We start from the raw sequence: 22,045 nt of genomic DNA, 5'->3' as shown, positions 1-22,045 counted from the left end.
TGGTTTAGTATGGCAATAGTCGCAGGTTATGCAATTATTTGAAACTGGTTAATGAATTCCTTGTCATGCAAAACATGTAAGTGTTTTGTTTTTATGTTTTTTCATTGTTTAGGAATGTGAAGTTAGTTAAAATCTGTGCTGTAATTATTTTAGAAGACATTCTAATACATATAGGACATGAGAAAACTAGTTTTACTGCTGTTTTTTGCAAAGCTTGCAGCAGAAGTCATTTCTTGAATTTTCAGTATCTATGATTTAGGTTTATGTCATAAATGAAATTTTAAATTATTTTAAGGGGAAATTTTTTAGAAAAATTTTAAAAAGATGTGCCCCTTTCCCCTTGGTATATGGGAATGCCAAAACCAGGGCCCAACCCCCCCCAGTCGTTTTTGGGGGCCCCCGTTAAAAATAAACTTTTTTTGGAAAACCCTTTTAAAAAGCATTAGGAAATGGTTCCCCAAAATTTAAACAAAGAGTAAGTCCATTACAAAAATTTAGTAGGAAACGGGTTATTTGATTTTAAAAAGTACAGATTTTGGGGAAGGGGTATTTTTAAAATTTATTTTTTTTTAAAAGATTTTTGGGAAATTTAAAATCCCTTTTTAAAAATGTATGTTTTGTTTTTTAATGTTTTTCACTGACCCCCAAAGTGGGGGTTTAAGGGAGAAAATGATGTACGAAGTTTTGTATTTTCGTAAATGTAGATATTTCTGATGAGATTCTATAGGAAGATAAATACTATTCTATCCCACAATGCCTTTCAGTTTAAGTAGTGTGTGAAATTGAAAAGTTTTAAATCGAAAATAACATGCTTTATTTACAAATTTGAATTTCAAATTAGCTGGCTGTTGGTAGTGATTATGAAGTGGTAATCACCGGCCTCGTAAAAAGTCTACAAAAACCGTTCTGTAAGAATTGTTACAGTCTATTCGCAACGGAATATTAAAAAGGCCGTTGAATTTTAATAGAATCGAATAATAGTGCTTGAGTCAATTAAATGTAGCATTATTAATGAGCTTAAACTAAAATGAACAAAGAGGTGCATTCCGAAACTTGAATAATGTTTATAGTTGGGTAGGCAGTTACACGGGTGTTTTATAAACATTTTATGAATTGACGAGGATCTGAGTCAGGTCATTATTTAAGGTATTATTAATGAGGGTTTATCAATTTATTGATGAACATCGCACAGTTATTAGTTGAAGATATCTAACATAATTGGTTTGCGACCAGCATGGATCCAGACTAGCCTGCGCATCCGCGCAGTCTGATCAGGATCCATGCTGTTCGCTATCGGTTTCTCCACTTGTAAAAGGGTTGCGGATGCGCAGGCTGGTCTGGATCCATGCTGGTGCAAACCAATTATGTTGGTTTTGTCATGACGCGGCTCATATTGTAACTGGTTACGTTAACAGGTAAACATTATTAACATGAAGAATCAGTTTGTACAGTATAATAATAAATTCAAGCGACCATTTTTTCCACCCCATCAAGTGATGGTTTTTTAGGGAGCATACTGCTGATAAGAATATAATTGTACATGCATATATTTTTGTTGTTTTATTTATTTTATTTGCCATGATCAATGATCTTCTTCATTAGAATGTATGTGGTAATTAAGAAAAGGTAGCAAGAAACCCTGTAGAAAGCTTAGGGTTTGATAGTGAGATAGTGTATAGAGCAATTGCCAACCTGTAACCTGACCAGGCCTGAGATATATTGTTATCAATTTTTTTTTCATTTCAATAACTTGAAGAAAAATAAATTTTCAAACCAGCAAGAACAATTTTTTTTTTTTCATTTTGAAGTGTTTGATTGGTGTAAAGATGTATGCTAATTGGGCAAAAGTTGCTCATGATTACTGTGACAATGATAGTTTCTTATCTGTGTGAACCAGCTGGTATTGGGGGTTTTAATTGGCCAATAATGATGAAATAACTGGCACTTAATTTGTGTTTTAACATCACCAGACTCCCCATGGAGGTTTATGTGAAGTTTCAGCTCTGATAAGACACCACTGCCACTCACTGTAAACATTGAAAATGATGAATAAAAATACTTGCAAAATAAAAAGTCTATTTACAGAGTTAGGTATGCGTAATTAAAAAACATGCTCATAGAAAAAAAAAAAGGCGGAGAAGATGTTTGATAGTGACAGGGATGAATCAGAAATTGCTATGGGTATTTTTAGTGTTTTGATTTACCTATTATTAACAAGTACACGTTTCCAATTAAATCGCCACTTTACAGTGAAGCCTAGAGTTGTAACCAATCAGTTCCCATTGGTTTACTTTTTGAAACTAGATAAATGTATCAGTGCACATTTAATTTTTTTTCAACATGTACATATATACATGTACTAAAAAGCATTGAGTGTTAAAAAAATTCTTGGTAAATTGATGACAGTGTTATTGAATTTAGAAAATCGCCACATTAGCTGAAAATGCGGCTACTCATTAAACCGAAGCGGTTTATTAAATCATGTAGAAACGGTTACCCTCGTTTGACCATTTCTAGTTATATATTTCCTGTCTCAGTACGATGGCAAGCACTCTTTCTGATTAACTCATGGCAGCCAGTCTCCATCATTATTGTGTATTTTTGTGAAATATTATCGGGTTTAGCTATAGAAAGTATTGTTCTTCCTTCCTTTCTATTGTCATACAGGACAATAAATACAAATGGAAGGTTATTACAGATAATTCACTGTATTTCCCAAAGCCAGCCCTCCATTAGGTTAATTTGTTATTGTTCAGAGCAATGAGCTCTAGGCTGATGTTAAGAGGGGTTTTATGGCATATAATAATTAGCATAGAGCTGAAAATAGTCTCAAAACCATTGACAGGAATTTTCGTGAATGGGGATCGACTGGAATTGTCACTTGGCATGCTACTGTATTTATTTAGAGCACTGTTATATTTCGTTTAGATGAAATTAAATTTGATTATATTCCATTTTGACCTCGTTTAAAAGTAGAACATGCGTTTGTTGGATTTTTCTGGTACAAGTTTAGTTAAATCGGAGAAAGCTTAGTTTTGTTTTAGTTCTAAATCATTTTATTGTGAAAATAATAGTAACAGACCTGACGGAGGAATTTGATAAAATTACTATCAAATCTGTTTTCCTTGCAGTTGCAATTAAATATATTATGTAAATTGAAATTTCGATCATTGCTGAACTTTGTTTTAGGGCCGGAGTTGCGGTTAAATATAAAATGTAAATTGAACTTGCATCATTGCTGAACTTGGTTTAAGGGCCGTAGTGAAGTTTTTTTTCCAGGTCATTAAAAATGAGAATATAAATTTTACCTCGGTTCACGGGTAGCACTTTCTTGGATTGATATTAATTGACAAAATGGAAGTAAAAAAACGAAAATGTATTTATCAACAATTAAAAAAAAGTGCATTGATTCATTACAACCACAAACAAAATATAATATTTGTGGTAATATGAGCTTAGAGAAGATTCTTCAAATATTGTAATATATTGTATTCCATTTCAAAATACTATTATAAGTCCGTTCAATTATTTACGTAAAGTGAATGACTTGAAGTTACTATATTTTATGTATATGCCTTTTCCTCTCCTATATCATGCCGATTTCTTTTCCCGATCAGTAGGTTATTATCTGTGCATTGTTTTATAATTTTCCTTTTAAAATGTACATCGAGGCATGCAGATTAATTGTTTTTACAATTAATAGGATTTGTTAAATAGTTCACGGGCATTGTGGACGGCTCATTTAAGGTTCGTCTTAAGGAAAAATCACGCCGATCTCACTGATTTTCAATGCTGTAAAAATTTATCTCTTTATCTAAGATTGTTCGCCTTGTGCCCTTTTTCAATAAAAAACAAAACTAGGTCGAGTTTGAGACAAAAAAAAAATAAATCGGAGGTTTTAAGGTTTTCGTACCGAAGTTGCATATCATTTTGTGGTAAAATAACCCCTATGGATATTAAATATCTTATATTTCATAATTTAATGTGATCATAATTGAGAATATTTTATTATATATAATACGATATTGCACTTATCAGAAATGATTCAGTTTTAAAAATACTATTTTAAGCATTATCTTTATACGTTATTGTACGCAATTCCTTGTATCTATTATTATTGGCTAAAGACAGTAATGTGAAAACATGCATGAAATTTTTTGATAAAAATCTGTAGCGATTTTGAAAAGTGGGGATTGTCTATCTCTTCGTGATAGATAGTTACGATCCGTTGACCACATTTTGCTATTCTTACCCAAAAATCGGGAACTTTGTGGAAAAAAATACACATTGTATTGTCTGAAAACCGACAGAGGGGTTTTTCTATTTTTCTGGTACATTTATTTATGTTTTTTTTTCTTTCCGCAAATAAAACTGGATACTATGATATTACCGACAGTGGATTAGCGATGGTCGCAAAGCATATGTTGGATATAAATTTTGTTCAAAGTTCGTTATTAGTGTATCTTGTTCGTACATAAATTTCGAATGCTGACATTTGACAGATGAGGTTAGTATTGAGCATCTCCTGGTTGCCATGGAAACAAAATTTGAAAATTATAGGTTCTGATGAAATTTATTCTGGCGTAAAATGTTTAATTTTTATTGACTCCAAATTAAAAGGATTTAAAATATTGACACAAGCGAATATTATTTACTCTTGCGAATAAAGAATAATCAATATTTATGTCTTCATTTTATAAAGAAAAAAAAATTACTGATTTATTTAAACAGAAAGTACATGTATTATATGTTATATACTGTAGACTGATATGACATTCATGTATATATAAAGTTATAAAACACGTAATATTGATGAAATATTTCCCCGTACATAAAATTTATCATTTTCTTCCAGCTGGTATAACAGTAGTCATAAAATAGTTGATTTTTTATTTCCATACTTTTTTTTATGTCAATAGTTAAAAATTTGAAAGAGAAATAAGGCAAAGTGAGAGAACAGTTATCATTTAATGTAGATGTGATTGTCTGGAAATGATGTCAGGCCATTAATGGGATCATAAATGCCCCATGTTTGGAGCATGTTGTTTTATTTGTTTGTACTATTTTACTGTTTCAAAATTGGATGTATAATAAAATGTCATTTGTTAAAGCAAAATTTCACTTTGACCTGAACGGCAATCGATGATTTGATGGAGAGAATGAATTCCACTGTATGTTTATAACGCTTTTAGCAGATCTATATACATACAGGATTGTTTTATTACCCTATAATGTATATTTCGCCTGTGCATTTGAATTTATATTACTTAAAAAAAGTTTTAAGTCACTTAAAAGATAAAACATTTTATTTTCTTTAATTTATTTCCTTAAAACTTGCTTCAGAATTTTTATGGCTCTTTCTATAAGTTGTTAATTTATTAAAAGACGATAAGAATTGAAAATTAATAGATTTTTATTTTGGAATTTCAGTTTTAATTATTGAACCTTTGTTTATAAATTGATATAGTATGTATGGTTTATATTGTGATCTAAAGTTGTGAAGATTTTTTCACAATTTTTATGGTCATAAAATATAACCAGTCATAGGGTTATATGACCTGAGGGTGCTTACCTGTTAGGGTTATATATTTTACAAACAATTATACCTGGCCATATAATTATGTTCCAAATCTCTACAACAAATTAATGAAAATTCTGTTTTGAAAATTTCAAAAGGAAGAAAATTAATGTTTATATAAATTTACAATAGCGGTGTACAATGTGTATATGGATTTAAATATATGAGATTTTCGAATTATCCAATGAAAATCTTTGTTACAAATGAGTAGTATTCAAACCTAGAATTATTTATTTCAGAGTATTAGAGGAATTACAACCAGTGAGAAATCATCATAGTCCATCATCATTTAATCAAGTCGAGGAGAATTCATCTAGTCATACATCAGCAGATTCTAAAGACGGCTACCCGGAAACTATAACCAATGGCACCACTCAAGGTATTACTTGCATAACTTCGTACAGATATATTATTATTTCCCTCTCCTGCTCTTCTTTCCTCTCCTCAAGAGGTCAGCACAGGAAATTTAGGCTTCCGACAATGACAGGAAGCTCTCACACTGTAGGTTCGAGCCACGCCAGCGTCTTCGGATTCTTCATGTGAGAATAGCTTACGGAATGTCAGTGATTCTACTCAGGTGCCTGTTTGTGCCTGGAATAGTGTACAGAGGGGCACCTGAGGTCTTCTGCCACCAGTAAAGCTGGAAAGTCACAAAATGACCTATACTGCGTTGTCAGTGTAGGATCTTGGTTAACTGCCTTGAAATTCAGACTGGTACGGCTCTTAGTTAGGGTATTGAATACTGAGGACAAAAGATAGGTAATATTGTTAAGAATGATTTATCAGAGTTGTTATTGCTGCTTAATTGTTCAGCAGTCTTGGAAGTTTCCCTAAATCTCAAAAAAACTTAAATCTCTTAAAAATTATAAGAATTTTACATAAATAGTTATGAAATTGTAATCTTTCTATTTCAAACAGGTTTAGTAATTTTGTAAACAGTATATTTATCATTTAGTCAATTGACCCTGAAAGGTGGAAGACTGTATGTCAAGGTAGAATATTATTGTTATCCAGTCTTCCGCCATTGTCAGGGAATTGCTTCCTTCAATTATCTTCTGCGTGCCAATATTGGCAATGTTCGGAGGGTATCTGGCGCATACTTCATTCATAACACACCCTATAACACGGTTCATATCTAAAGTCATCTTGAAGTTAATAGTTGTTAAATAGCTTACATAGATATATTGCCAACCTTTATTGTCCGCCTTCTGACAAGTAACGGGCATTTGCTAAATACAGGTGTATGTATGACTCAGTCGAGGGTCGGAAATGACTTTATCCAATCTCAATTGGAACGTCAATAACAAGTAGAAGAATAATAATTGATCGAAATATGTCAAACATTTTTTTTTCAGATACCTTTTTGGGATTTGAAATTTATTTATTTGGCTATCCAACGCTCTCAAATATTTCTGTTAAAGCAATTTCAAGTACCCCTTTTATTTGACAATTAAATTTTTTTTAATTAAGATTAAAAAATGTGGCAGCGTTGACTCATATATATTTATTTCTTTGTAGTTGATCAATTAAGGAAATTGTTTGTAAAGAATGCATATATTACCCTCGTTTGTCATCATTTGGACTTAAAGATTTTCAAATCTTGTTTTACAATTCTCTTAAATAGATAAAATAAGCTTGAGGCAAAGAGATGTTCGTATAAAACATTTTTCGATTTTTCAACGATGCTTAGATTACCTCTTAGAAATTGTTCAAAGGAGAAATTTCCTTTTGATATAGTATTTAAATGTGGCATGTCTCTTTGAAAGCAATAGAAAGTGGTTTTATCTATTGGAATAATAATTCAAGAATAAGATATTCATACATTTAGTCATTTGACAGGTACAATTAATTTTTGGTGTATAATTTAGTGTACTGTCACCTTGATTAGATGGGAAATAATTATGTTATATTAAAACTCAGGCATTTTAATAAAACTCAGATGACAGACATTTGTTCTTCATCTGTCCTGTAATAACCCTTAATCTCCTGAATTTGTGTAATGGATTTGCCCTGCTTTGAATTTAAACCAGTCCATTCTAAGTTTAAGGGATTTCACTGTCATAATAAAAATAATGCGCTAAAAACAGTATACAGAGTAAAGCCTGGTCCGACTGCACAGACATACAAGCTAGCCTGGTTCTATACATACTGGCGGCCATGGCTAATTTGACTTCTGGTTCCGGCAGGTTACGGGTTAAGTTAGTATAATTGGCTTAAATTTGGAATTATCATAATAAATATTAAAAGTAGAAGAAGTAGAAGTACAATATATAAACACTAATAAATTATTTAATCATTTTTTAATACGGAAGGAGTTTTGACATTTAAATGACATGCTTTGTTCATAATCAAAATTAATATATTTCGAAATATTATATGAGATGTAAGAAATTATGCACTCTTACGCTAGTAAGGAAGTATTTAATCTATAAACTACTGTTTATTATACGCAGTTTTTTACCAGAAAATTTACATTAACACTCAGAATGATTAATGAGGATGTACTCTATGTCTTTATAAAAGTACTGGTGTGTGTGTGTGGGGGGGGGGGGGGGTAGACTTTGAACACAAGAGGCCTTTCGTAAGTGCAGGCTTATGCTAAGGCTAACCTTCACATCCTTTATGCGTCCTTTGCAGTATGACCAAATATGGCTCAATTTTGACACCCTAAACAGAAGGTCCAAATTTCAAAGAAGGACAAAACTTAGTTCATTACGAAAAGAAAATGGTTAGCTAAGAGTAAATATCTCACCAGACACTGTAATGTTAGCTTGATTTTAATGGACAATTACAAATCTTTACCACAATAAATATCTTCAATAGACATTTCGACTTGACCAAAATAGACATTCCTACTTGACCATTCATCATTTTTGTGAATTTTTTCAAAATACATAATGACTGAATTTAGCGAACAATGCAGACCATGATCAGACTGCACAGACATTGTAGCAGATTTTGATCCGCACTGGTCGCAGGGGTAATGATAAAGTCATATCAGTGTAAATGTTAATTTTTCTGTCACTGTACAGTATATTACATCAAATGTTCTTCAAGAAATGTTAAATTCTAGGTAATAACACCTAATGATTTTGTACCAAGAATGTCCTTACAGCATCTGGTATATGCTAGATGGAAACATTACATGCAAATCAATAAGATCTTAAATTAACAACTAACTGGCGATTTAATCTGTAAATCATTAATATTCTATGTTTAACATTGTAATTAACAGTCAATTGTATAATCAATGGAGAAATCAAACTTGTGTTGGCGTAAAAAAAACCCCATATCTTTAAAATTGTGTTCAAATTGTGTTACGGAATCTAATATATAACCCTTACTAACCTTACCTATATATGATAACCAGCTATTGATCAGTATCACCAGATTTTATATTGTTGGTCGTTTGATTTTAGCATTTAAGGACATTCAAATTTCAAAGTAGGACCATGTACAGTAGAGTGGTGTAAGGGCTTATTTGATAAACCTATAGAGAATTTGAGGGGGGATGGGGAACCCAGTTTTGACATCATGAAACTCTAAAATATACAGTCTCTCAAATTACCCAGTTTTAGTACAGGGTAACCTGTCTTTCTTGGAAATGAAATTTATTTAACCTCACCTTGCCATACACATGCAACCAGCCTTAGATTCCAAGATCAGACAACACATAATTTTATGTACTTATTTTGACATTTTCCCTGAAAATGATGATCGAAAAAACGGACATGTCTATTTAAGGTATTTGGTGCAGTTAGGGTTAGTATGATTTCTTACTTGTCTTCTAAGCTTCAAGGATCCTCCCACCTTTTTGCAGAAATTCACGGCCAATTACATGTGCCTTAGTACAGCACCTTTCATTTTAAAACTGATAGTATTTTTATAACCTTATATATAGTAGTGTTAACAAGTAGAAACAGATGAACTCCATTGTTAAACTTTGTGTCTTTTATTCTTTAACCCTATTTAGATACAAATCAAACATTAAATACTGGAAAATGTAACAAAAAAATTTCTTCTCCACGATGAAAATACGAGATAATCTCTCTGATTGAAGGATAGGGATTTGTTATTTTACAATTGCTGTTGTTTAAAATAGTAAATTGTATTATCTTGTAAATTTTTTCCCTGTCTCAAAAGGAAACCCATTTTTCACACAGAATTCTTTAAAGTCGCCCTAAAAAAAATTGAAAAAAATACACATGATAATTATCCGTAGCATTATTAACTCTATTTTGAAGATCTTGCGATAAATGTGTCCTTTTTATCAAGATTTCCGATCAGTGAATTTTCAATGTCTTTTCATAGAATTAAAAAGTGTACTCCTGAAGCTATTAAAATATTTAATGAATTAATGACGCCTAAACTCCGCCTCCTTACAGAATTAGCGAGCATCCATCATATTTTTCGAGACATGGGAATTCGGGACTCTTATTTTTGGACATTTCAACCAATCTTTCATTGAGGGAAATAATAAAAAGGATGACAGTATAATTGGTGAATGCTGTCCGCGGTTTGATTGTTCATCGCTGCCCTAGCTTTATAACAGGAACGCCATCTAGTGCAATGATCAATCTCACACAGTGAACCATGGCATTTGAAAAATGGTTACCGACCCTGTACGACCCTTCAATCAGTTATTCCTTGCCCAATTACACATGGATGTGTTATGCAACTTCAAAAGTACACGTTTTTTTTTCACTGTTGTTTCATACAGGAGGTCACAGTGATTTTTATAGAGATTAAATATTCAGTATCATGCGTAAAATAATAAGTGTTAGTTTAGTTGTTGGAAAGTTCACTAGATAAAAATTATTTATTCAGTTGTGAGATAATGAAATCCTATTATAACCCATACAAGTTGGTTTTTTCAAGCATATAAGCAAAGACACAATATATCATAATGCGATTTTGATATCATATAAGTCAGTATAATGTCTTTAGTGAAAATGATGCAGCAAAAATTTTAAGTTTGTCTTTAGAAACAAGTTCTTTGCCTTTATTTTATTGCAGAGTTTATTAGTAATAAATAAATGTCAGGAAGATTTGAATATTAATGAAGATGCTATCATATAAAACATGACTTAATGCTGATATAAAACGGGCAAAAAACGACCTATACCTTATTCATAATCTAAATACATATTCTGTGGCTGTCATTGTTATCTGCGGCCATAAAATCTGTATTAAAGAGACTTTTGGTTTACCATGAAATGAAAACAAGAATAATAATTGAGCCGCGTCACGACAAAACCAACATAGTGGGTTTGCGACCAGCATGGATCCAGACCTGCATGTGCATCCCGCACAGTCTGATCAGGATCCATTCTGTTCGCTATCAGTTTCTTTACTTATAATAGGGTTTGTAAGCGAACAGCATGGATCCTGATCAGACTGCACGGATGCGCAGGCTGGTCTAGATCCATGATGGTCGCAAACGCATTACGTTGGTTTTGTCATGACGCGGCTCATATGACCGAGAACGGAGTGATTCTAGTGTTTTGTTGTTAAATCGGAGTCTCGACGAATTTATGTAATTAGGTTGCAAGAAAACTTTGTGATGAAGAAGCGAAATCTGGTTTTTAATATTGCATTATGATACAAAGTGCTTGTACGGGTATATCTTACTGTACATCAAAGTGATAGCATGATATGATAGTCTCACATATTCCCCGCATGCTCGTCTTATTGAAACTTTTTCTGAAGAAATTAGCATCTTGCGAACATGATAAACTAATGAGTATGTAATGTACCGAAATTCATTGATAGTGATTAATAGCTAAAATTGCAAAAAACATAGCGATGTGATAAAATGTAACGCATCCTAGATAGAATCAATCAATTAATGAGGGTGTTATAAGGACTCTCAAGTTTTTTTTAAATATACAATGTATATAAGGTCTGTTTTGGTATATTCTAAAAAAGTTTACTGACCGGTATTGGATATTTTATTAAACGTTTATATTTTGTGGATTTCAGGTGATATACCGTCCCTGGTCACTACAGGGGATTCCGTCCTCCAGGCCGGTGAGCCGTGGGTAATGTCAGGAGTTGCTGGCCCACTTACAGGTTAGTTCAACTTTTCTTGTCTCAAGTCTCATAATTATACTATGATGGTGAAATATAGATAAATATTGAATATTGCAAACGTTCTTAACTGTGTGAAGCATATGTGATACGTCTTTTAAAATTTGGTAGGCAGAGCACAAACGTTAAAATGGTCATATGGGGAAATTCCAGCTTTCAAAGCTGATACAGGAATGACCAATGCGCCTCTCCATGCCACGAATCACATGGTATACTTGCTGTAATTTTTCACTGCATACCAAAATTTTGAAAAAAATCACGCCTAGCTTGTGAGTCGTAAAACAGAGTGTTTAAAATGCAGTAAAATCAGATTAGAGTGACTTGATTAGAGGAGAATTTTATGTCTTGAGTATTGTGGAAAGAGCGAGGCAGGTTGACCCTAAACTTTAAGACTTTACGTTGAAAGTTGGCAGATGACGTTGGCAGCTCGTAGTAAAATAGTAATTTCCTCATCAGATCGCCCAATACTTGATTTGATCACCGAACATTGACTTTCTATTAAATCGTAAACACAGTGCAGTTACTAATGTCCTTAGACAAAATAAAAACGTTGGACTCATCAGTCTAAAGTTGTGTGCGTAGTTTCATTATCACCATTTTACGACCATCGTAATCTTTCTAACCAGATGGTACTTAGCCGGTTCGCCCATAAAACATCACAAGAACTATTGAGGAAAAAGAACAAAAAATGTACGTTTATCTAGAATGTGTCATTTTCCCCGCTGTTGATACTCAACGGATCCAGTAAATGGGAATTAAATACTATATTCCTCTATATTCCATTTTTTATAGCAGATGAAAATAGGTTTTATTACAAAGGAAAATAAACAAATCTCGGAACAATTCCAGATACTGCAATATCTTATAGTTCTAATATTGGTAGATCTGTAAATTACCGGAAAACAACAGAACTGACTTACCTTGTTTGAATTTAATTTATTTTTTTATTGTTCTAATGGTTTAACAAGTTCTCGTAGGATACAAAAAAAAACAAAAACATATTTCACAAAAATATTGATCTAATATGTCATATAATTGTATGGCTGCACATGATCATAATGCACAAAATAAAAATGAAATATTAAATACAAATATAATCTTTGCGTTGAAAAATTTAGAAACCTTTTCTTTATAACTTGGACGGATATTTGAAGTCGGGTTATAGAAAGTATTTTACATGCAGTTAATAATTTTGTGACATAAATTCTCCCCGTTCATGGCTTTTCCCTCAATACGTTTCAGGAGACGGGTGTTAAAATCTAAATAAATAATGTAGGCCACGCTTTAACTATTATAACAAGTTAATTCACATTCTTATATGGGGTTGTTTAGAATATTTTTGACTTTATTAGTCAAACTTTTCAAAAATGTATGATAGAATAAAATGAAAATTTTATGGTCAGGAAAACCCATTGTTATTTCTGCTGTTAAATTTTATCAAAACATTATCGTTCGACCCTGACGGTTTAATGTCTGAATTTTATGCGAAGTTAATTTCAAAATTCTCACAGAATTAATGGGGCGTTATTTTAAGTCTATTTTATGCGCTACATTTTGAATGGTCATAAGGATTAAGATTTAACACGTTTGTTTAAGCATAGAGCTCCCCAGCAGTGAAGTTCCGTTCACGTCCGTGTAGTGTATAATGAACAACAAATTGCGGGTTTTTGATGACGATGAAACTGAGGCCCGCAGTTGAGTTTTCGGAAGTTATGATGTATTGGGAGTTAAAAAGAAAACTTCTGTTACAGTATCAAATAGAAAAATTGCATTGGTTTGATTTTAGTTTTTTTAGATATGCATACCTGTACAAAAAATGTTTCTTGTATATGAATAGAATTTGATTACAAAGAAAACATTGACATAATAAGACATTGTTTAATAAACATATGGTAGTTAAAATTCATGAAGGTGAAGAAGAAAAGCGTCATTTGACCCCTCTTGCTTAACAAATCCACTTATTCCAGATCAATTTAAGGTCCCCCTCCCCGCCCCCTAGAATATCAAATGTATTTTTTTATGATAATGCTAAATAAGCCTATTTTTTGTGAAGCGTATTTGAAAAAAGTATTTCAAATATCAATCATCATCTTCTCTTTTATGTTTTCCTAGATATTGAAAAATCTAAGAAATCTGTTTCACAGAAGCTAATCTTTAAGGTGTAGAAAACAAATTTACTTTATTGATGATAGGAATTAAATGAAGATAGGGCAACAAGCCTTGTAAATAATGTTTCTCGGCATGACCAGAGCTGTTTGAGACAAATTAGCCTCTAAGATCTTGGAAATTTATCAATCATTATCATAGAAATGAGCTTTATCATAACGGCTTATCTTCCAGTCTGAAACAAAACAATTTTATCTCCCCACCCTATTTTCATGCCAGCATCTCTTGATGGCATTTTCGCTGCCCCTTGAATACTCTTCAAATATGAAGTCTTAATCAGTGTTTTATAATTCTTTACCCACCTGTGCTCAAATAGCTTTTGCGTTATTTTCTTCTTTTTTTTTTAATTATCAAAAAAGGTATTCAAGATTCAGACTCAGGATTTTGCCTTCTTGTTTTCAATTGTGTAAATTTAAGTTAAAAAAATGATCATATTACATTTGTTTTTCAAGGACACTCAAGCTGTTCAGGACTTTTACATAGTTTGACAGATAATGTAGATTAAAGAATTGAAATAAATGCTAAGTTTGATTAAAATTTTTGCAATTTTTTTTATTTGTTTGTTTCCTTGTCAATGGAAAAACACTGTATATGACTGCCATCATTTTAGACAAAATAATTTATTTTTTCATTTAGTGTCGCACAACCTCATTTGCTGTTTTCTTTTTGAAGTTGAGCTTTCAAAAAAAAAAATCTTATTAGCATTTAGAATAAGATATATGAATAATTATAACTATTTGAAAAAGTTGTATGAAAACAGCTTATGATGTTAATTTAATGATTTATAAAAGCTTATTTTCTTTTACTCATTACCTGTCAAAATTATAATGATACAAGTTTTATAAATTATTTTTTTGTAAATAATGATATATTAGGAAATAAATCATCGTTGTTTTTTCAAGTTGTAATGTACAGACACTGCTATATTTTATCCACCAATTATTATCACTTTGTTTTTTGAATTTCCACGCAAGAAAAAAATGATTTATATTTTCTGTTACTCTATGATGACTTTACGTATTATCCCTTCGACAGATTTCATTAAAGTCGAGGCAGGGAGCTAATACATCGTGCCGAAACTTTGAACAACGTTTCTTTCAACCATTTTTCAAAATTATCTCTCTCTGATTTTATCTTTGAGGAAAATCAAATCTTAAGAAGGAACGCATTTGTCATAATCTGTATTGAAATTCGTATAATAACATGTTAATTAATTTTGATTGAAAAGTTGAAAGACAGAGAATCCCATCCATAAATTATAACAGGATTTTTTTTTTATTATAAAGATTGATTTTCAGATTATCATTTCGTACAAAGGTTATGCAATTTTCTTGATTGAATAAAGTATTTACGTTTATATCGTATAAGGAATGATAGACGCGTAATTCGGCTTTTATTAAAGTTTATTTTGATACTAAAGTGGAGACATTCTTCATTTTCTACATAGTCTATAGAATGGTTTGTGAGGCAGCTTTTTAACCTTTTGTGACAATATTTGTATCTTGAACGACATAAAGATCCCTATCAATATCTCTGTGCACAATAACAAGGCGTGTACCGCCTCTTCACGAGAAACTAACCTCCTATCGCTCCTTTGCATTGGAGTTCTTTCATGTTCCAACAAGTGCCCAATGAATGGCGAATTCTTCATTTGGAGGTTTATTTAGTCTGACTACTCTTCATTGTATGAAACACAATTGAGTCACCCACGCTGAAGAGGCTCTCCAGAAGAGAAAAAGGGCAAAAATGGAATTGTGAAAAACTGTTTGGGCGACACTTATCTGTTCTCTATTGCGACTGAGCTATTTGTGTATTATGTTGGTTCTCACACTTTAACCCACCGTGTAGCCATCGTGTAGCCAACACGTCTCAACAAATACAACAATTTCATAGAATTTCTAGCAGAGTTTGACAAGTTGTTAATTAAAATCTCAACTCCCTATAAATATCTTTCAATAAAAAAAAAATGAATTAGCCACTTCCTCAAAACTATAAATAGGAAATACTGTTGTTTATATATATGAAAATAAAAGATAAAAATATCTTTGGTGATACTTTTAATTATGATACTCTGTTAACTGGACATAAAATTTAGCCAATTCAGTTGTTTAATACATATTTAAATTATGATCGTTACAGTTAAGATGTTATTTATTTCAGTAATAACTATAAAACCTAGTCTCGGTGACACTTCTATGACTGGGTCCCCTCTCTCACCAGGAGAGGTTATAACGATTCCCATTGACTGGTTCACTGGCAGAGGTAAATTGCAGAAAGCATGTTGAAAGTTTGGTTTAAAAAAAACCCAGTGTTTTAGAAATGCCGATTTTATTTTTGCATGATATATTTCACTAAACAAAGGTCAGCATGGTGTGGCGTTTTGTTAAATTTATGTTCGAAGTTAACCGCATGACATTGTCATTATAGTCTTAAAGTTTTTTGTGGAGTACAGAATAAGACTGTGGGTACTCATAATAGAATGGTTAACAAAAATTTGTAAGACTGGTAAACACAAATTTGTGAGTTGATTTTGATTTCTATGGACTGGTTAACACAATTTGTGAGTTTATTTTAATAGACTGGTTAACACAAATTTGTGAGACTGGTTAACACAAATTTGTGAGTTGATTTCTAACCAAATTTGTGAGACTGGTTAACACAAATTTGTGAGTTGATTTCTTTGGACTGGTTGAAAAATGTGTATGAATTAGTTCAATTCTCTTGATGAGGAACTAAAGTCTCTGATATAGATGATTGAATGAGTCAGTGCATGAGTTCAGTTCTGTAGATGTTGGAACAAAAATTTGTAAATTTGGTCTTTTCTACAGACTAATCAACAATAATCTGAGTGTGACTCACAGCATGTTCTAATTAGAGTCTGGTTTACAGAAGTCTATGTGTGGGCTAAATTCTATAGACTGGATAAGAATGATTTATTAAATAAGGTTAAAAGGATCTTTTGAATTGTTTTTCATGTAGCTTCATTACAACTTAAAAAGAAGCCTTTATGTTGTGTAAACTATTTTACTATATAAGATTTGGATAAAAAAAAAAATGGTATCATGGACTGGTTTCTGGTTTTGTTCAGATAAAGCCTCTGCTTCAATGGGTTTGTTGAAAAAGTTGTTCCTTTGGTCAATATCTCTATTAAAAGAAGTTGTTTGTTTCAGTAATCTTGAAGACATCATATTTTAAAACCTAAAAGACTTTATTTGTTTTTATTTTTGATGACTAAAATTGCATGTGAATGGATAGACACTAACTGGTACTGTATACCCATGATCTATGGAGAACTGTTTGAAAGTGTTTTACTTTCTTGTTTAAGCTGTCAATTTCATTTTGTAGTTTGAAATTTTTTATTTTTTTTTTCATTTTTTCATTAATATATTTTTTTTTGGCTATGCATGGTTATTAGAATTCAAGGCACATGACGAAAAAAAACAACATAACTACTAATTAACTGCATGTCATGATGAAGACTAGAGAAAAATCACTACAAATAGGGGCACTTTGCTAGAAAATAATAGGGAGAAAATGGCTGGCAAGAAACTAAACTTCCCTCCATAGTGTCATTAAGAGTGTCATTTTACACCTGTGTCTTCAAAGAGTTTCCCTATTCTTCATTATTAAGTGTAAAAGACATTATTGATTTTCGTAAATTTCTGATCAGGGCCTGACTGACTAATTACAATACAGAAGTTTTACATCTAATTCTCACCATTATTATATGTTGTTGTTTTTTTTTTCATCAAAAGGTTTGAATTAAAATAGTTGAAACAAAGAAGTTTTGATATCTTCATAAAGTTATTCATTTAATTCAACAAGATAGTCCAACATTATTATATGGACCTAAATATTTGAGGTAAGGTTTTTCGATTCAATGACTTAAGTTTTACTGTTGGCTTGAGTGAAAACGGGGAAAAATTGAATGTGGTTTTTATTCCACAAATATGTTTAAGTAGAGGAGAAAAATAAATGAAATACAAAAAAAATTTAATCATGGTGTTTTTTCCCCTCTCGTTTAGTTTTTTTTTGTCTTCTCATCATGACGGTGCAAGTCATTGTTACACAGAAGCTTGTTTTTTGCAAACTTTCATCCGGGGTATCAATAAGCTTGTTTGGGTATCAGTCTACAAATATTTGGGAAGTATACATTACATGGGCCGTATAAGTTTACTTTTATTTGTTTGATTTCCTTAAATGTAACACTTGTTCACTAGAAATACAATCGTTACATTTGTAAAATTTAGCACGAAAAGTAAAAAAAGCATGGTATCTGTACATATCATTTTACGCTCGCCTTTGTTCACTTATTATGCCGATTAAAACAACTGTTACATAATACAAAGTGTAACGATTACTTTTGTGTTAGAGTCAATGACAAACTTTATTTCACCAATATGATAACGTTTTAATGCATAAATGGCTATAAAGAACATACATTATCGACTCGTAATTTTATGATGGACAGGAGTATAAATAATTTATAATTTGCGTCTGCTTTACTCGTTTAAAGCATTGTTACTATATTGTCCTGTATTTCTATCAATAGAAGAAAAAAGAGAGATATTAGTAGCATAATTATAACATTGTCTTTTAATATAAAATTAATATTTGTTGTCAAGGTTACATTTTTTTTTTCATTTTTCTCATTTTATATTCAAATAATATTTGATTGTTATAGAGAAGAGGCTTTGAAAAGAGGGGGGGTGCTTTTTGCTATTGCGGCGCAGAAAAGTTAGTATGCACCTGTACCTATCTGAATCTTAATAATGGACTTGCCCAGTTTTGAATTAGGAATGGTCCAATATTAATTTACAGGGTTCAATATGGAAATTTATTAAGATATGCTGCTTTATTATGATCTGATATTATAGTCTGCACAGTTGCGCAGACATAGCTTTTTTGTATATTTTAAAAATTATATAGTTTTCATATAATAATATTAATTACATTCATATTTCTTGTTGCTTATGTTTCAGGTGACCCTAACAAGACATTAGCTGATCTTCATAATCCAAACTTCATTGCAAATTTTTTAAATAGGTGAGTATTATAAAACATTTTGTTCACCAAAAAAAAAATGCCATCTTAAAATTTTTATAAAAAGGTCACAAATCAACATGGTTTAACTAAAAACATGTTTTGCTTTAATAAGCTTCATAAGTTGATATGATAAATAACAAAGGAAATTACGTTATCGTGATTTTAGAAATAAAGTTACTGCATGTATTTTATTTTAGTCTGTTACATAAAACAAGTGGATGAAATGTATATTAATTCCAGACAATAAGATATAAAAATGTTATTGATTATTTTACACAGTTTATAAACATTTTAATTTTTGCTTTAAAGGGACTCCACTTAGGTTTTTTTGCCAAGATGGGACAAATATATGATTTCAAATTATTCTTAGTATATTTCTTAATCATCTTTTGCATACCTTTCTATTTTAAGTCCCCGTGTTGATCTATGTAAGAAATTCAAATTTTATGTTTTTACGCTTTTTGTTCCACAGTGGAGTTCCTTTAAATTTGAAGAATATGGTTTGATAGAAATTCCCGACTACCCGTTATATCACTATTAAGACCTTAGATATGCATGCTTCCTTTAATTATTTTGAAATCTGTGGAAGTCACCGGCCAATTTAATATTCTAGGAATTGAAGAAAATCTGATACTGACAATTTACACATATCACCCAATTGGTTTAAAATCCTGCTAATTTTTGTCATTCGTGATAAATTTCAAATTTCGGTTCTAAACTGGTTTATGATAGAATTGTCTCAAGGGGCTAAAAGTTTGTCACGGAAAAAAATACAGATTAAAAAATGCTTTCATCTCAATTCTAAATTATTTCAAAAGACAAAATTTTGTAATATACATGATTGTATATAAGAAAAAAATACAATTCAAACTTTATAGAATCACTGTCTCAGGGATGCACTAACATTTTCAGCTGATTAAACTTGTAAAATATATCTACTGATTTGTATTGCCATATAGTGTATTGTAGCAGAAATTGCCTCTTGTGCTGAATTAGGCAAGGCAAAAGCAAGTGAAAACGTTTTAATGCTTTTCTCAGAATGGTATGATTTATCAATTAACAAACAAGAATATATCGTTATTAAGTAAAATTGATTTACCAGGATGTACTTGATAAGCTGAATGAATTCAAATGCCCCAAACCCAACCCCCACTCCCTGCCATAAAAAAAACCCTACAAAAAGCAACAAAAACAAACAGTAAAAAACCAAAAAAACCAATGCACAATGCTTTTGAAATAGTTTTAAAATGGGAGAAAATCAAGGTATACATGTAGATCTAGTTTCAAAAGCAGTAATATATACTTTGTATAAATGTCTGATGTAATCCCCAGTTAGTGGAAGTTTGTATATAAATTGACTATATTTTTTTCTCTCTCGCTTGTTTGCAGTTCCAGAGCCGTAGCTTACCCACATATTGTTCAAGTTCCTACGAGTGAAGGAGCGGCATCATCATCATCGTCATCATCAGAAACAGCCAACGAAGGTACCTCAGAAACAAACGCTACACCCTCGGCTTCGGCTACAAGTGAAACCGACGGTATCAATAGTGAAACACCCACCACGATGCAGGCGTACAGTCAGAATGCGGCTGCGCAGTTTGGGGCATTTTATAACAGTCCCACTGCCCAGAGTTATATACCTCCATACCAATCATCTGCAGACAGTAAGTCGACTTGTACTAGTTTGTTAACAGTTATCTTTCTCATTCTTGAAGTAATTCATGACAGAGATGTCAGTGGCGGAGTGGTTAAGGTCGTTGACTTCAAACCACTTGCCCGTCACTACCTTAGGTTCATAACCCACAAGGTTACTTCGGATTTTTTCATGGGAGGGAGCTATCCATCAAGCTTATGGAACGTCACTTAAAAATGAATCATCTTATAAAGTACAGATTATCATAGAAAATGAAAAAAAAAATGTGATATGCTGTGACATGGTCTTTGTATATTAAAGAACAGTTTATCTCAGAAAAGTTAAAGACTACTATATAATGTGACATGGTCTATGTTTATATATTAAAGAACAGTTAATCTCAGAAAAGTAAAATGATCTTTATATATTAAAGTACTGTTTACCTGAAAAAAGTAAAATGCTGTTATATGCTGTGACATGCTCTTTGTATATAAATTATGAATTAAGTGTACAGATTTGATATGATCTGTTAGATTTATGTTATATCACAATATGACGTGAATAATACCCGGTAAATGTGACATGTTGCTGGAACGTACATAAAATATAAAACTGTATCTTTAATATTGAAAAGCACATAATTATTGAGTAGAATAAAAAATGTAATGTTAAAAAATGACACTAAATCGTGCCGGGACAATAATCGTATTGAAAGATATATGGATGTACGCACAGCTTGACTAGTTATAACTGGAGGGAACTACTTTTTCATGCGGAGGGATTCTGTATAAAAAGTGTAGATAGTTTTTGGTGATTATCAAATAAATTGCAATTCTTTGTCAAATAAAAATCAATTTCTTTGTAAACTTTTAGGATAAATTAAAGTTTCCCTTAGAGGCTTAAACTGCTGTCAATTAAAATGGCTGACAGGTATTGTTGCGCTATGAAATGAGTTAGGAGATAAAATCGTAGAAGCTGGGATGAAATGATCAATCACTGAAATTGGCATTGGTACCACAAAGATTGAATAGATTTTGTAATAGGCACATGGAGGGTAGAATTGTTGATTTTAATATGGGTACCTAGCACAGTTGGGTTATTGAAAATTGCCGTTGAATGCCCCATGAATAGAATAAATAGACATTATGTGTGGTTTAGAATGATAAAGGCCTTTAATGTCATAAATTGTTTAAAAAGAAAAAAAAGGGTAATACAGTTTTTTTTATTCAATACCTTTACTAATTTGTAAATAGATGGCAACCAAGAAAATTATGCAAATTAGAAAACTGTCATTTACGGAAAGGGAAATAGAGTAAGAAGCCGGTACAGTGCTGTACACGCACAGCATATATAGAGAAAATTAGAATTTCGAAAGTTTACATGTTACTGACCTATCATAAATGATTAATGAATTAGAATTACAAAGAAAACAACACATGATTTATGTTTGCAACTTGATTTATGATTAATGTACTATATGATTGTGACATAATTAAAATGTTTCAGATATAACGAGAGGGGATATGCAGATA

General features: G+C 31.6%; 1 protein-coding gene across 7 annotated transcripts in view; it reads left to right on the top strand.

The window, feature by feature from the left end:
- Positions 1-22,045, top strand: part of LOC132756610 (eyes absent homolog 1-like) — a 78,925-nt gene that overhangs the window by 17,998 nt on the left and 38,882 nt on the right. For 5 of the 7 annotated variants that reach the window (XM_060747734.1, XM_060747731.1, XM_060747732.1 and 2 more), the window contains exons 3-7: positions 5,818-5,957; positions 11,561-11,650; positions 15,995-16,096; positions 18,817-18,880; positions 20,270-20,544. In XM_060747734.1, the coding sequence (XP_060603717.1) occupies positions 11,623-11,650; positions 15,995-16,096; positions 18,817-18,880; positions 20,270-20,544 (469 nt within the window). In that variant the 5' untranslated portion in view covers positions 5,818-5,957; positions 11,561-11,622. Of the gene's footprint in view, positions 1-4,361; positions 4,508-5,817; positions 5,958-11,560; positions 11,651-15,994; positions 16,097-18,816; positions 18,881-20,269; positions 20,545-22,045 lie in introns of those variants that run through there. The other 2 variants (XM_060747730.1, XM_060747729.1) reach the window with 2 other exon arrangements.

Source organism: Ruditapes philippinarum, unplaced genomic scaffold (genome assembly GCF_026571515.1).
Source record: "Ruditapes philippinarum isolate M1 unplaced genomic scaffold, ASM2657151v2 ctg740_1_1_1_1, whole genome shotgun sequence".
Taxonomy (NCBI): Eukaryota; Metazoa; Mollusca; class Bivalvia; order Venerida; family Veneridae; genus Ruditapes; species Ruditapes philippinarum.
Note: the sequence above shows the minus strand (reverse complement) of the source record. Positions and strands in the feature narration are given on the sequence as shown.